The following is a 16,807-nucleotide window of genomic DNA, read 5'->3' on the forward strand; positions in this document are numbered from 1 at the left end:
CATACAAAGCTACCGTCTTAAGTGCGCTGAGTGACAGATTGAACCTCCATAAAGAAGCTGTATTTCCACAAAACTCCCTTTTAATTTGGTTGCTTAATCGTGATTAATGATGTAACTGGCTACCCTCTACTCAACCTCCTCTGCTGGTTAAAACAAAGGTTTTAATTTGTTTTACACAAGGATATGAGTTTTCCAAATCCGAATGTATTTAACTATTTAAGATAAGGAGCCAATCAAAAATGGCTTTGTTGAGTCAAAGAGCAAATTAATAAACGATAGAAATATAATGCGGCACCAAGCATTCGGTCCTCATGCAGTCATTCAGGCACACACACACGGATCGGGAATAAGAGGAGTTAGAGTCCGATATAAACAAATTTGTCCTTTGAATGTGCATTTTAAATGTAACGTCAGATTTCGGTTAGCTGGTTTCTTGGATGAGGTCAGGTGTAGAAGATGTTGTAATTATTCGTTCGCTGGCAGATTTCTGGTAGAATTAGCTTCTTAAACCAGGCAGCATGCTTATTCCAAAAGAGAGAGAGCAGCCTTCAGCTTGTTTTCTGTTGAAAACTTTTTATTGACACCGCCTGTGTCACTTAGAATCTCTCTCAAGAGCCTGAACAGCCTTGCCTTAAAATACTTCACCTGTTGTGTATTTCCAAGAGGTTTTACACGTGCCTGTTGCAGCCATTGTTTCAGTATCCAGTACTTTGCATTTTTAATATCTCAGACAGTTGCAAATCTCGATGGGTGACAGGATTATAGGAAATAGCTCTCTTCACACTTCCCCGAGGGTGATTTGTTGGTTTCTCACTTTCACCTTGAAATATGGCTTTGCATTTTCTTTCTTTTTATTAATTTAGAGTACCCAATTCTCTTCTTCCCAATTAAGGAGCAGTTTAGCGTGGCCAATCCACCTCCCCTGCACATCTTTGGGTTGTGGGGGTGAAACCCATGCAGACACGGGGAGAATGTGCAAACTCCACACGGACAGTGACCCAGGGCCGGGATCGAACCCGGGTCCTCGGCGCCGTGAGGCAGCAGTGCTAACCACCATGCTGCCCATGTGTCCTTGCATTTTCAAGCCGTTTACTCTGTCCCCGTCCAGTCAGCTGGAAGTTGAAAAATCATCTCAAAAGTAAAGAAGCATTGCCTGACGGCAATGTAAGTGAGTGCCATATAATTCTGAATGGGTGGTTGCTTTCATAAGAATCTCTCGGTCAGGTCGTGCAACCTGCCCCAATTCATCTGTTAGACGTTTAGGACGGGATTCTCTGGCTGTGCCTGAGCAATTAGTGCCCGAGGGTCAATGGACCTTTACATGGTCCGCGTCCTGCTCGTGGCGATCTTCTGGCGGGTGTGGCCGAAGAATCCAGCCCACTGCAGAAGGTCTGTTGTGGGAATATTACATCAGATTTTACTGTTTTTCGTATTTAAATAGATGAAAGGAACAAACTGAAGTTCATTGAGAGTGAAGTATTATTGGTGACGAGAGTTGCCCATGTTCATTGTATAAACTGGACCTTTAACATAGTCTTCCATTTGCTTGTAGCTTTTGCAATACTGGCGGATGCAGACTTTCCCCAAACTCAACTTTGGAGTGAACTCGCTTCAACAGTCCTCCCACCTTCCTCTTCCACATCTGAGCAGATGAGAAAATGCTCATGCAAACCGGACAGTGCTCCCAACAACTTGTATCTATGCAGCCTATTTAACTTGAGACTTCACAGGAGCTTGGTGGCGCAGTGGTTAGCACTGCTGCCTCACGGCGCCAAGGACCCGGGTTCGGTCCTGGCCCCGGGTCACTGTCCGTGTGGAGTTTGCACATTCTCCCCGTGTCTGCGTGGGTCTCACCCCCACAGCCCAAAGATGTGCAGGGTAGGTGGATTGGCCACGCTAAATTGCCCCTCAATTGGAAAGAAAAAGAATTGGGCACTCTTAAAAAAAATTTTTTTTAAAGATTTCACAGGTGTTTGGCCACATAAGGAGATATTAGGTCAGATGACCAAAAGGAGGTGCGGGGAGGAGATTCCAGAGCTCGGGGCCAAGGCCGCTGAAAACACTGGTACCAATAATGGAGCAGTTCTAATTGGGCATGCACAAGGGGCCAAAATGAGAGAAGCACCAATATCTTGGAGGTTTGCAGGGCTGGAGGAGATTACAGAGATAAGGAGGGGAGGTGTCAGGGGCTGGAGGAGATTACAGAGATAAGGAGGGGAGGTGTCGGGGGCTGGAGGAGATTACAGAGATAAGGAAGGGAGGTGTCGGGGGCTGGAGGAGATTACAGAGATGAGGGAAGGTTTCGGGGGGCTGGAGGAGATTACAGAGATAAGGAGGGGAGGTGTCGGGGGCTGGAGGAGATTACAGAGATAAGGAGGGGAGGTGTCGGGGGCTGGAGGAGATTACAGAGATAAGGAGGGGAGGTGTCGGGGGCTGGAGGAGATTACAGAGATAAGGAGGGGAGGTGTCGGGGGCTGGAGGAGATTACAGAGATAAGGAGGGGAGGTGTCGGGGGCTGGAGGAGATTACAGAGATAAGGAGGGGAGGTGTCGGGGGCTGGAGGAGATTACAGAGATAAGGAGGGGAGGTGTCGGGGGCTGGAGGAGATTACAGAGATAAGGAGGGTGGTTTGTGGGGCTGGAGGAGATTACAGAGATGAGGGGAGGTGTCGGGGGCTGGAGGAGATTACAGAGATAAGGAGGGGAGGTGTCGGGGGCTGGAGGAGATTACAGCGATAACGAGGGTGGTTTGTGGGGCTGGAGGAGATTACAGAGATGAGGAGGGGAGGTGTCGGGGGCTGGAGGAGATTACAGAGATGAGGAGGGGAGGTGTCGGGGGCTGGAGGAGATTACAGAGATGAGGAGGGTGGTTTGTGGGGCTGGAGGAGATTACAGAGATGAGGAGGGGAGGTGTCGGGGGCTGGAGGAGATTACAGAGATAAGGAGGGGAGGTGTCGGGGGCTGGAGGAGATTACAGAGATAAGGAGGGTGGTTTGTGGGGCTGGAGGAGATTACAGAGATGAGGAGGGGAGGTGTCGGGGGCTGGAGGAGATTACAGAGATAAGGAGGGGAGGTGTCGGGGGCTGGAGGAGATTACAGAGATAAGGAGGGTGGTTTGTGGGGCTGGAGGAGATTACAGAGATGAGGGTGGTTTGTGGGGCTGGAGGAGATTAGAGATAAGGAGGGTGGTTTGTGCGGCTGGAGGAGATTACAGAGATAAAGAGGGGAGGTGTCGGGGGCTGGAGGAGATTACAGAGATAAGGAGGGTGGTTTGTGGGGCTGGAGGAGATTACAGAGATGAGGGTGGTTTGTGGGGCTGGAGGAGATTAGAGATAAGGAGGGTGGTTTGTGCGGCTGGAGGAGATTACAGAGATAAGGAGGGGAGGTGTTGGGGGCTGGAGGAGATTACAGAGATAAGGAGGGTGGTTTGTGGGGCTGGAGGAGATTACAGAGCTGAGGAGGGGAGGTGTCGGGGGCTGGAGGAGATTACAGAGATAAGGAGGGGAGGTGTCGGGGGTGGAGGAGATTACAGAGATAAGGAGGGTGGTTTGTGGGGCTGGAGGAGATTACAGAGATAAGGAGGGGAAGCGCCAGGGAAGGATTAGTGAGCATCAGGGGTGATAGGGGATCGGGACTTGGCACGAGTTCAGACATGGGCAGAAACCACTTCAGAATATTACACAAAATAAACATAATGGAAACTTTTAAATCATTACCTTTTCAAGAGGCGTGAAAATAAAATATAAACAAAGAACCCACAGTGCCGAATATCGTGTTTGCAAAAATATCCAGGTAAGTATAGGTATCCCCTGTTGTGGAATGGAAATAAAACTTGTGCACCAATATACCTGTGACTAAAATCTTTTATACACCTGCAATGGTCACTGAACCCCAGAAACTTTATTTTTTAAATTTAGTGTACCCAATTATTCTTTTTTCCCAGTGAAGGGGCAATGTTTACACAGAGGCTGTTTAGCACAGGGCTAAACCGCTGGCTTTGAAAGCAGACCAAGGCAGGCCAGCAGCACGGTTCAATTCCCGTACCAGCCTCCCCGAACAGGCGCCGGAATGTGGCGACTAGGGGCTTTTCACAGTAACTTCATTTGAAGCCTGCTTGTGACAATAAACGATTTTCATTTCATGTAGCGTGGCCAATCCACCTACCCTGCACATCTTTGGGTTGTGGGGGCGAGACATACGCAAACACGGGGAGAATGCGCAAACTCCTCACGGACAGTGACCCAGAGCTGGGATCGAACCCGGGTCCTCGGCGCCGTGAGGCAGCAGTGCTAACCACTGCACCAAGGGCCGCCCCCCCCCCGAAGCCTTTTAATGAATTCAATGTGATTTTATAGATTTCAGTTGATTTCCAAATTACATAAATGCCTGCAATGAAGCTACTTTAAAAAAATACATTTACATAAACACACCTCTGTGGCAAAATTAAGTAACAAATAAATAGTTAAAATCCGCAAAATAGTATGGATGCCGGAATCTGATTTTCTTTTTAAAAAGCAATGCTAGAAAAACACAACTGGTCTGGCAGCATCTGTAGTGACAGAAAACAGTTAACACTTTGAGTCCGTTTGAATCCTCTTCAGAAGTACAGAAGGAAAATGTGTTGGATATTATGCTGTAGTTGAGAGAGATTTCAACACAAATGTAGCGAACTTAAGAATAAGGAACAGATGGCCCGGTATTTTGGCAGGGGGCGGGGATTGCATTGAGACAGAAAAAATGTATGGGATATTTTAAAAAGTGGTTAAGATAGAGGAGAAAGTTCACAGTCTAAAGTTGTTGAATTTAATGTTGATTCCTGAGGGCTGCAATGTGCCTAATTGGAAGATGTTCTTCCAGTTTGTGTTGGGCTTGACTGGAGCATTGCAGCAGGCCAAGGACAGACATATGGACATGGGAGCAAGATGCTGAGTTAAAATGGCCGCAACAGGATGGTTGGGGTTATGCTTGTGGACTGAGAGAAAGTGTTCCGCAAAACGGCCACCCAGTCTGCGTTTACAAAGAACAAAGAACAAAGAAATGTACAGCACAGGAACAGGCCCTTCGGCCCTCCAAGCCCGTGCCGACCATACTGCCCGACTAAACTACAATCTTCTACACTTCCTGGGTCCGTTTAGTCTCCCCATTGTGGAGGGAGCAGCAAACATAGGCTAAACAAATAGTTATTTGTAATACAAAGAACAATACAGCACAGGAACAAGCCCTTCGGCCCTCCAACCTGTACTGGTCATGATACCACCCTTGGCCAAAACCCTCAGCATGTCCTTGTGCCGCGTCCCTCTATACCCGTCCTATCCATGTACTTGTCAAGATGCCTTTTGAACACCATTAATGTATCTGCTTCCACAACCTCCCCTGGTAACGCGTTCCAGGCACTCACCACCCTCTGTGTAAAAAACCTGCCTCGCCCATCTCCTCTAAACTTTGCCCCACGGACCTTAAACCTATGCCCCATGGTGAATGTACAGGGGAAAACATCAGGAGCAAAATAATGTGAGCATGATGTTTCTAGGCTCTTAAATCATCCTTCCCACAAAGGCAGGATTCTGTATCCAGCCTGAATTAGAGTTGACCTTCAAATTAATTATCAAGTTATCATTGGGATTATACCTTAAAAGAGTCACTCATTTACACTTCAGCAGTGGAGCAATATTGTGGCAATCCTTTAATGCTGCACTTAAATATTATCCTATATTTTTGTGTTCCAAGTTTCGAGTGAACCTCTGATCTTCTGACTTGGGTGGGAGGTGTTACTGAATCAAGCTGTCACTTAGTTTTGCCAAAGTTTAGGATTTCCACCCCAGCCCCCCACTGTCCTCCCCACTGCTCGATCTCCTCCTCTAGCCTTGTGGTCTGTTTTGTAGTCAGTGACTTCCCATTTTGTTTGTCAAACTACTTACAAACAAATGACAAAATGCGATGCAATAAATAGTTTGACTGTGTACGTTACCATGAATCAGCAGCCTTCATAACACTTGCTGTCGCGGAATATGTGCTTTCCACTTCAATGTAATTATCCACAGGATCAACAATGTCATTAACCTCTGACTCAATTCACCAACCTCACTAAAACAAAAGGCTTGGTCGTGACTTGCAGCCTGGTAAACAATTAACCCCTCATCTCATCCAGTATTTCGCTAACAGCAATTAGATTTTGTGTCCTTAAAGGCTTCACCTTGGTTTTTCTTTTCTTCAGTCTTAGGATGAGTTGTTAATCGAAAGGCCAGCATTTATTGCTCATGAGTGGATGATGGTGAGGTGCCTTCTTGTTACAGACCATGGGTGAACCGTTAACCAAATATCTGCTAAACAGAAAAAAACTGATCTCTTTGGAGAGATTTACTTCTCTAATTCAGCATGTTCCTTTTTCTGTCTATGTTGGCTTTCTCCTTGTGTCTGCAACTGTGTTCTGATCGCCTTCTCCCTCCAGCTCTTCTGCTTGTAGCTCTCCTTTGTATCTGCCAGCCACACGCCTTCTTTCTTAACTTCCTGCCTGCTGGCACTGTTTCCAGGTCAAGGGTCACCAGGACCCATGGACGGTTATTTCTTATTATCCAAGAAAATTGCAATTGATCCCTTTACAGCGAATGCAAACTTTTAACAGTGCATTTCAAATTTTCTTTAAAACAATTACAGATTTCAAAGACCTTTTAAATTTTCCTTCCTGTACTGTTTCTGGGTCAAAGATTGGCAAGTCTTGGTTGCAGGTATCCCACAATGCTGCTTTTGGGCCAGGTTCAGAGATTTTGACTCAATTCTGTGTTACATAATAATACATAAGCAGGAAGTGCAAGCTAGACATTCTGTCACATCCAAATTTCTTGCAGCTGAAAGTCTCGAATTTACCCATTTATAAATCAGTTGCCAGGAGCCTGGATATCTGTGACATGACAGACGTCATAATTATGAAGGAAAAACACCAAATCACGTACGGAAATATTGAACTTTAATAAAACTAGGTTTTTTAAAATGGACATACAAGCCAAAGATGACAGATGATGTAAAGTCAGTCACTGGCTGAATTCCAGCGGGTGGGGTGGGGATTGCAGTGGGTGGGTGGGTGGGTGGGGTGGGGGGTGGGTGGGGTGGGGGGGTGGAGTGGAGCGGTGCCAGAGGTGATACTCTGAGAGACAATGGAACTACCCTGCTTCCAGACAAAGTACTTCTAAAACATACAGAAACTAATTGCTATCTCCGGTGGAGACAATGGCCACGATCTAACGGGTGTTCATACCAGCGAGATATTCCGGTCTCACACCGGCACAGGGGTTTCCCAGCGACAAGGGGTGCAGTCACCAGGAAATCCCATTGCCAACGGCAGGGGTTCGATAAATCCCCCTGGCAGGCTGCCTCTGCCATAGAAAAACACGTTGGTTGGTAAATCGCGCCCAATGGGGGATGAGTATCATCTCATTAAGAGATACGCATTTGTGGATTTCACTTTCCAGAAATATGCCAACTGATAAAAGCCAGCTGAAAAGTAAGTATGTGTGTCTGTGGGGGGTTGCTGTGTGTGTATATGTGGGGGGAGGCGGAGTGCAGTGTGTGTGTGGGGGGGGGGAATTTTTGTGTGTGTGAGAACCAGTGCCAGGGTATAGGGTCTCTCTCTCACACACTCTCTCACTCTCTCCCTCCCATTGATCTACCCCTCATGAGTCAAGGACTGTTATAGATACCTCGGTTAACTTGGCTCCTTTTTGAACATAGATATGGGGACTGGGAAATGGTCTTTGTGAAGTGAGGGACCAGCAGAGGGGGTTCAATAAAGAAAGGAAACCAGTCCATCGCTTCGCACCCGGGTATAACAATTGAGGGATAGCTCAGTGGACAGTAACAAATTGAGGGATTTTGTCCAGGTTAACAAATTTCTGGAACCTCGCCTGGAGACAGGTCACAAGGCGGGCTTTAAGAGTGAGTTTATATTTACAAATGATTCTAAAACTGCAGCTTCTCAGTAATGGTAACACTGGGAAAATTGCTGATATTACAAAACAGCACATATAACATTCAGTCACTTCCATCTGATAAGCCTCATATCTGTCGACACTGCCCCAAAACTGCAGCTAATTGTACCAGAACAGCGAGGAAATACACCACTCAGCAAATAGGGAGAGTAGGAATAGTAAAACTCACCGATAGGTAATACAAAGATAAATCATTAGAAACAGGTATCAATAAAATTACGACAACACTAATTCCAGTTGCCGAATTTCTCAAGTCAGCTTAAAGTTACAAAACTAAGCAGGCCGTTGGGTCAAAGGTGATTGCGTTCTACAGAACTGACTTGTGCTTCGATGTGGGGGCAAGGTGACTGAACAAGAGACAGTAAAGTCACCACATTAACTCACTTGTCAAATTGCATAATTACCTGTATGTTGGAAACACAACAACCTTGCCAGGCAAGTTCCAAACAAACACGAGGAAACATTCCGTAAAACCAACAGACTGAAAAGAGACAAACGGGATTCAAACTGAAACCTGGAGAATTGGGGCCTTGATTTTTAATAGATTTAGATTTATTGTCACGTGTACCGAGGTACAGTGAAAAGTATTGTTCTGCGTACAGTCCAGACAGATCGTTCCATACATGAAAAACTTAGAACATAAAATAAATACATGAGGATACATACTGAAAATACAGAAACATAGATAGTGGGTGAAGTATATGGTATGTAGTGCTACAACTGGAGAGAAGATGCATTGAAAGGTCAGTTCAGACCCTAAGCACTGTTCTGTGCTGTATTTTCTATGTTCTATGTTCTATGTTCTAAGAGGGTCATTCAGGAGTCTGGTGACAGTGGGGAAGAAGCTGTTTTTGAGTCTGTTCGTGCGTGTTCTCAGACTTCTGTATCTCCTGCCCGATGGAAGAAGTTGGAAGAGTGAGTAAGCCGGGTGGGAGGGATCTTTGATTATGCTGCCCGCTTTCCCCAGGCAGCGGGCGGTGTAGATGGAGTCAATGGATGGGAGGCAGGTTCGTGTGATGGACTGGGCTGTGTTCACGTCTCTCTGAAGTTTCTTACGGTCCTGGGCCGAGCAGTTACCATACCAGGCTGTGATGCAGCCCGATAGGATGCTTTCTATGGTGCATCTGTAAAAATTGGTAAGAGTCAATGTGGACATGCCGAATTTCCTTAGTTTCCTGAGGAAGTATAGGCGCTGTTGTGCTTTCTAGATAGCAACTGCTCGACTTGGTGACAATGATAAAAGGTCATTTATTATGTTAAAACAGGCCACTCAATATGCTTTCCTTATGAAATAGCACACCGTCCAATTTACAACAGCACAGGACATCTGCTAACTGTATCATAGAACATAGAAAAATACAGCACAGAACAGGCCCTTCGGCCCACGATGTTGTGCCGAACCTTTGTCCTAGGTTAAGAACAAATTAATCTACACCCCATCATTCTACCGTAATCCATGTGTCTATCCAATAGCCGCTTGAAGGTCCCTAATGTTTCCGACTCAACTACTTCCACAGGCAGTGCATTCCATGCCCCAGCGAAAGTTAGAACCTTGTTTTGCTGATGGTGTTGATCCCATCACACTTTGATGTATGCTGCGTGTCACGAGCTTTTCATGTTCGTTCATGTCACTCTCACCTCAGTGAGAACCTTGTGGGTTCAGAATCGAGGATTGACACTCCAGTGTGGTAGTGGGCGCTGCATCGTTGGAGGTGCTGTCTTTCGGGTGGGACTTTCCACTGAGAGCCTCTCGAATTGATGTAATAGGGTCCGAATGTATCCTGAGGTATCCAGTATCATTCGTACAATACTCGGAAAGACTTGGCAGCTGCTCATTATCACATTGCTGTGTGTGGAATCTTGCTGTCCACCCATTGGCCTCCGCATTTCTTACACGTACAACAATGATGACACTTCAAAGAACCTCACTGGCTGGAAGGCACTTTGGGATGTCCTGTGGCTATATTAGGCACTCCAGAAATGCAAGCCTTTCTTTTCATACATTCACAAATTTAGACAGGAGAGGTAAGCCACATAATTATTGAAAGCAGGAAACGTAAGTGGAAAAACGTTCGATAGAAAATGACTGAGGATGTGTGAAAGCGATTAATCTACAGAATGAGCAGTCAACAAAAGTTACCGGCGCCGAGGTCCCAGGTTCGATCCCGACTCTGGGTCACTGACCGTGTGGAGTTTGCACATTCTCCCCGTGTTTGCGTGGGTCTCAGCCCCACAACCCAAAGATGTGCAGGGTAGGTGGACTGGCCACGCTAAATTGCCCTTAATTTGAAACATGTAAAAAACATCTTGAAAAACGCTCTTGCAAGCTGAGTTTCTTGATCTTGGAAGATAAGGTTTGCAACCTAATATGCAAATTGCAGCATTTACGAGACCGTTACTGGACTTCCCTGTTTGAAACGTTTGCAAGCTGAGGCATGGCACCCCCTGAGGAGCTCGGAACTTGACTTCATACCATGTTCTCTGCCAGCTGAAAGAATTTGTAACAGGGCCACCATACTACAGCGACCGATGTAAGTGGAGAAAATACCGAGCCTGTACCAAGATGGCCTCCAAAGACAGGCCATTTGGCCCATCCATTCCATTCAATTCTGGGCCAAAAGACAACAGCTACAACCCCGAGGAAGAGGCAATTGTTTGAACTGTTTGAGACTGATTAATTGTTCAAGAATGTATTTTCTCTTCACCACAAAATAGCATTACAAAATGTCAAGCATGATGTCTTAAATATCTTCAACCAGTAATTTATCCCAGTGTTTTTTGGATGGAACTTGCTTTGTGCAAATTGGCTGCTGCATTTGCCAACAGGACAGTACTTCATCAATAATTGGTTGACCTGTTGGCATGGTGACGCAGTGGTTAGCACTGCTGCCTCACGGCGCCGAGGCCCCAGGTTTGATCCCGGCCCCGGGTCACTGTCCATGTGGAGGTTGCACATTCTCCCCTTGTCTGCGTGGGTCTCACCCCCACAACTCAAAGATGCTTGGTTTAATTGGTCAGAACATTGAATCCAGGAGTTGGGACATCTTGCTGAAGTTGTACCAGACATTAGTAAGGCCACACTTGGAATACTGTGTGCAGTTCTGGTCACCCTATTATAGAAAGGATATTGTTAAACTAGAAAGAGTGCAGAAAAGATTTACGAGGATGCTACCAGGACTTGATGGTTTGAGTTCTAAGGAGAGGCTGGATAGATTGGGACTTTTCCCCCTGGAGCGTAGGAGGCTTAGGGGTGATCTTATAGAGGTCTTTGGGCAGCATGTTAGCACTGTTGCTTCACAGTGCCAGGACCTGGGTTCGATTCGCGGCTCAGGTCACTGTCTGTGCGGAGTCTGCATGTTTGATTCTGGCCTTGGGTGACTGCATGTTCGCCCCGTGTCTGCGGGTGCTCCAGTTTCCTCCCGCAGTCAAAAAAAAGATGTGCAGGTGAGGCGGATTGGCCATGCGAAATTGCCCACAAAATGACCCAGTTCAGGGTCCAAAGATGTGCAGGTTAGGTGGAGTTATGGGGATAGGGTGGGGGGATGCATGGGGAGGAGGTGGGTCTAGCTCATTCATAGGCAGCACAGTGGTTAGCATTGCTGCCTCACTGTCTGTGCAGAGTCTGCACCTTCTCCCCGTGTCTGCGTGGGTTTCCTCCGGGTGCTCCAGTTTCCTCCCACAATGCCCGAAGGACGTGCTGTTAGGTGAATTGGACATTCTGAATTCTCCCTCTGTGACCCGAACAGGCGCCGGAATGTGGCGACGAGGGGATTCTCACAGTAACTTCATTGCAGTGTTAATGTAAGCCTATGTGTGACACGAGTACAGATTATTATTATTAATTACCCAGGAGCGTGGGCAGCCTATTGCTTTCTCCTTGGCAATGCCTCGGCCAATCAGAGTTGACTTACCAACCAATCAACACCCTTTTCTTCGGTCGTGTAAATTGTTGTGATCGTTTGAAATTTGGTATTCTTGTGTTTGTCCTGATGAGTGGGAGATGACAAGCTTCGGCAACCTGTCTACCTTTCAGCAATAACAAGACACAAAAGCGTGAAATGTTGGAAACACCCAGCAGGCTGTAGTATCTGCGGCAGGAGAAACGGTTAACATTTCAGATTGAACAGTTTTGTCAGATTCGTTGGAGAGGCAATGGTTTTTAAACAAGATCATGGCTGATCTGATTTAACCTCAACCCCACATTCCTGCTGACCCCCCGATAACCTTTCACCCCCTGGTTCATCAAGAATCTACCTAGCTCTGCCTTAAAAATATCCAAAGACTGCTTCCACCGCGTTTTGAGGAAGAGTTCCAGAAACCCACGATCCTCTGAGGGAAAAGTGTTCCCTTCAGCTCCATTTTAAATGAGCGACTCCTTATTTTTAAACATTGACCCCTCGTTCTAGATTCTCCCACTAAAGGAAAAAGCGTCCTCTCCGCATCCACCCTGTCAATACCCCCAGCACCTTAAAGGTTTAGATTCAGTCGCCTCTTACTCTTCGATTCCCGGCTTGGGTCACTGTCTGTGCGGAGTCTGCACGTTCTCCCCGTGTCTGCGTGGGTTTCCTCTGGGTGCTCCGGTTTCCTCCCACAGTCCAAAGACGTGCAGGTTAGGTGGGTTGGCAATGCTAAATTGCCCTTAATGACCAAAAAGGTTTAGGTGGAGATAGGGGATAGGGTGTGGGCTTAGGTAGGGTGCTCTTTCCAAGGGCCGGTGCAGACTTGATGGGCCAAGTGGCCTCCTTCTGACTGATTAATTGATATTTATTGTCACATGTACCGAAGTACAGTGAAAAGTATTTTTCTGCGGCCGAGGGAACGTACACAGTACGTACATAGTAGGCAAAAGAATAATCGACAGAGTACATTGACAATGGTGCATCAACAAATAGTGATTGGTTACAGTGCGGAACAAGGGCCAAACAAGAGCAGCATAGGGCGTCGTGAATAGTGTTCTTACAGGGAACAGATCAGTCCGAGGGGGAGTCGTTGAGGAGTCTGGTAGCTGTGGAGAAGAAGCTGTTCCTATGTCTGGATGTGCGGGTCTTCAAACTTCTGCACCTTCTGCCTGATGGAAGGGTCTGGAAGAGGGCAAAGCCTGGGTGGGAGGGGTCTCTGACAATGCTTTCCTGAGGCAGCGGGAGGTGTGTACAGAATCAATGGGAGGATGGCAAGCTCGTGTGATGCGCTGGGCTGAGTTCACCACACTCTTGTAGTTTCTGCACTGTAAGTTCTATGATTCTAAACTCCAGTGGATACAAGTCCAGACTCTCCAACCTTTACTCATAAGACAACCCGTCCATTCCTGGTATTAGTCTTGGAAACCTTCTCTGAATTGATTCCAACACATATACATCTTGCCTTAGATAAGGTGACCGATATTGCACACACAACTCGAGATGTGGTCTCACTAGTGCCCTGTACAACTGAAGCACAATCTCCCGCCTTGTATATTCAATTCTCCTCGCAATTCTTCCTGCCAAAGTGGACAATTGCACATTTTCCCACATTATACTCCATTTGCCAGACCATCCATTCACTGAACCAATCTGTGGGCAGGGCTTTACAGTCCCGCCGATGGCAATCCCCCACAGTGGGTTCCCTGGCGCTGGGACAGGCAAACCAAGCAAAACACCCTAGATATTGGTGGATCCAGAACATTGCCAGCAGCCAATGGCAAACCACCTCCGCTGCCTGAAAAGACGCCACGAGAGGGGGGGGGGGGGGGGGCTGGAAAATCACTGCCCTATATCTTTTTGCAGCTTCCTTGTGTCCTCTCCACAATTTACTTTCCTACCAATCTTTGTGTCATCAGCAAATTTGGCAACCATTCCTTTGATCCCTTCATCCAAGTCATTTATATAAATTGGAAACAGTTGAGGTCCAAGCACTGATCCCTGTGTGCCACTCCACTCGTTACATTTTGCCAACCTGAAAAAGACCAATTTATGCCTACTCTCTGCTTCTTGCTAGCTAGCCAATCTTCAATCAATGCCCATATGGTTAATGCCTAAACCGTGATCTTTGATTTTCCGCAATAATCTTTGATGTGACACTATATCAAATGCCTTCTGGAAATCTAAGTGTAGGACATCTACCAGTTTCCCTTTATCCATAGCACATGTTACTTCCTCAAATACCTCCAATAAATTGCTGCAACATGATTTCCCTTTCACAGAACCATGGTGACTCAGCGTGATTAACTCAAACGTATCCAAGTGCCCTGCGAAAGCTTTCTTGATAATAGCGTCTAACAATTTCCCCACAAGCGATGTTAAGCTAACACGGTTTCCCATTTTTTTGTCTCCCCTACTTTTTGAATAATGGAGTTGCATTCACGGCTAACCCTAGCTGGGGTGGGATTTGAACCCACGCTTTTGGCGCTGCTCTGCACCATGAACCAGCTGTCCAGTCAATTGAGCTAACTGACTATCTTTAACCCTCTAGTTAACCGTTGCTATCAAATCGTACTTATTTGTTCTCAGTTCATCTGTTTTGTTTCAAATGCTGCATGCATTCAGACACAGAGCTTTTAGTTTTATCCTTTAATTATTTTATAATCTTTTGTCTCATCCGCTGATATATAGTTAGATTTGTACTCTCTATCCCTTCCTGTCACTGTTTGTTTTTCATTTCCTGTAATAATACTTTTGTGACGGCCACAAAGAATCCAGCACGAGCTGAAGGGTAGGAAGAAATAACATTTATTTACAATTACATATATATACAACAGCAGCAGCAACTCCCTTGCTGCTCACTCCTCTCTAGCTGGTTCCAAACTGGCCAGCTCTATTTATGCAGGGACTCCGCTAATGATTTCTCCGCCCCCCCCCCCCCCCCCCCCCCTCATTGGGGAAGCTCATACTCCCTAAGGATTGTGGGATTGCCATTAGTCCCCAGCCAGTGGTAAGCCAGGCAGGTTATAACAAATACCTTTCCCTTTTGCCTTGTCTTTGATTTAACATATCTTCCCAAATTTGATCCCTTTCCCCCACTACTTAGTTTAAAGTCTTTGCTGCGTCCCTAGTTATGCAGCTGACAAGAACACCGGTCCTAGCACAGTTCAGGTGCAGGCCGTCTCACCGGTACAGATCCCACTTTCCCCAGTATTAGTGCCAGTATCCCACAAACCAAAACCCATTTCCCCCACACCAGTCTTTGAGCCACGCATTCAGCTCCTGAATACCCTCTTTAACAAAGACATCAGGTTTAAATTCTTTTCTGAGAGCAGTTATCACTTTTAAATTAGCAAGTGATCTGAAGACATTCTTTTCATGCAGAGAGAGATCAAAATTACACCTTGTTTGGCTGGATGCAGCTCCGACTCTGAAAACAAAACTAAACACACTGTAGCTCCCAGCTCAAAAATGAAAGTAAAAACAGACAGACAACCCAGCTCCACCCACACTCTGACATCACTGCAGCTATTTGATAAACACCCATTTCTTAAAGGTACATCCACTACAGCTATTTGATAAACACCCATTTCTTGAAGGTACACTCACATGACACAGGTAATCATTTGGAAGGCTGTAGAGTGGCTGATCAAAAGCTGTTCCGAAAGCCTACATCAAATATCTTGGAAGAGTTAGGATGGATGCTGAGGGGAACATACTCAGAGCGGGAGCAAGGTGGAGAATGAAAATGAAAGGCAGAAACTTGGGAGTGAGGGATCACACTTACGGACTGAAAAGAGGCATTCTTTAAAGCTGTCAGTCAATCTGTATTTGATCTCCTCAATGTCTCAGAGACCTAGTGGGAGGGTAGAACGCTGCCTCACAGCGCCAGGGACACGGGTTTGATTCTGGCCTTGGGTGACTGTATGTCCTCCCCGTGTCTGCGGGTGCTCCAGTTTCCTCCTAGTCAAAAAAAAAATGTGCAGGTGAGGCGGATTGGCCATGTGAATTTGCCCACAAAACGACCCAGTTCAGGGTCCAAAGATGTGCAGGTTAGGTGGATTTATGGGGATGGGGGGGTTGGGGAGGAGGTGGGTCTAGCTCATTCATAGGCAGCACAGTGGTTAGCATTGCTGCCTCACTGTCTGTGCGGAGTCTGCACGTTCTCCCCATGTCTGCGTGGGTTTCCTCCGGGTGCTCCGGTTTCCTCCCACAAGTCCCGAAAGACGTGCTGTTAGGTGAATTGGACATTCTGAATTCTCCCTCTGTGACCCGAACAGGCGCCGGAATGTGGCGACTAGGGGATTCTCACAGTAGCTTCATTGCAATTTTAATGTAAGCCTACTTGTGACAATGATAAATATTATTATGGTGTAGACTCGATGGGCAGAATGGCCTCCTTCTGAACTATAGGGATTCTGTGGTTTTCTGTCCAACAATTCCACCCTCCTCCCCCCATCCCAAGCTTTCCCGCCTGTGCAGTGACTGGGAGCTGAGCCGGCTGAAGCCGGGAGCCGGCAGGCGGCGCTGGCGGCGGCGGGCGGGCGCTGGGAGCAGAGCTGGCTGAAGCCGGCGCTGGGAGCAGGGAGCTGAGCTGGCTGGAGCCGGCAGGTGGCGCTGGCGGCCGCTGGGAGCAGAGCTGGCTGGAGCCGGGCGCTGCGGCCCATCTTGCTGCCGTGCTCGGCTTGTTGGTTGGCGGGCGGGGAGGGAGAAACGGGGGACGGAAGCTGTGGTATGTGGATGGCGGAGACGAGGCGAAAGTGTGGAAAAGAGTGAATGAGAATCGTGGACAGGTTGTTGGGGAGTGCGAGGCGGTGAGTGCGAGCCATGGAGTCGGTAAGTGAGAAGAGGGGCCGAGCGGCTGTCCTTGGCGCCACCTTGTCCTGCATCCTCCTCAATGCTCCACTCCCCAGATGGGGATCACACATCC

At 47.1% G+C, this 16,807-nt stretch overlaps 1 protein-coding gene across 3 annotated transcripts in view; it reads left to right on the plus strand.

The window, feature by feature from the left end:
- Positions 1 to 16,558: 16,558 nt before the first annotated feature.
- Positions 16,559 to 16,807, plus strand: part of LOC140405419 (5'-AMP-activated protein kinase subunit gamma-1) — a 90,214-nt gene continuing 89,965 nt past the window's right edge. The window contains exon 1 of one of the 3 annotated variants that reach the window (XM_072493815.1): positions 16,559 to 16,713. In XM_072493815.1, the coding sequence (XP_072349916.1) occupies positions 16,705 to 16,713 (9 nt within the window). In that variant the 5' untranslated portion in view covers positions 16,559 to 16,704. The remainder of the gene's footprint in view (positions 16,714 to 16,807) is intronic. The other 2 variants (XM_072493817.1, XM_072493816.1) reach the window with 2 other exon arrangements.

Source organism: Scyliorhinus torazame, chromosome X (genome assembly GCF_047496885.1).
Source record: "Scyliorhinus torazame isolate Kashiwa2021f chromosome X, sScyTor2.1, whole genome shotgun sequence".
Classification (NCBI taxonomy): Eukaryota; Metazoa; Chordata; class Chondrichthyes; order Carcharhiniformes; family Scyliorhinidae; genus Scyliorhinus; species Scyliorhinus torazame.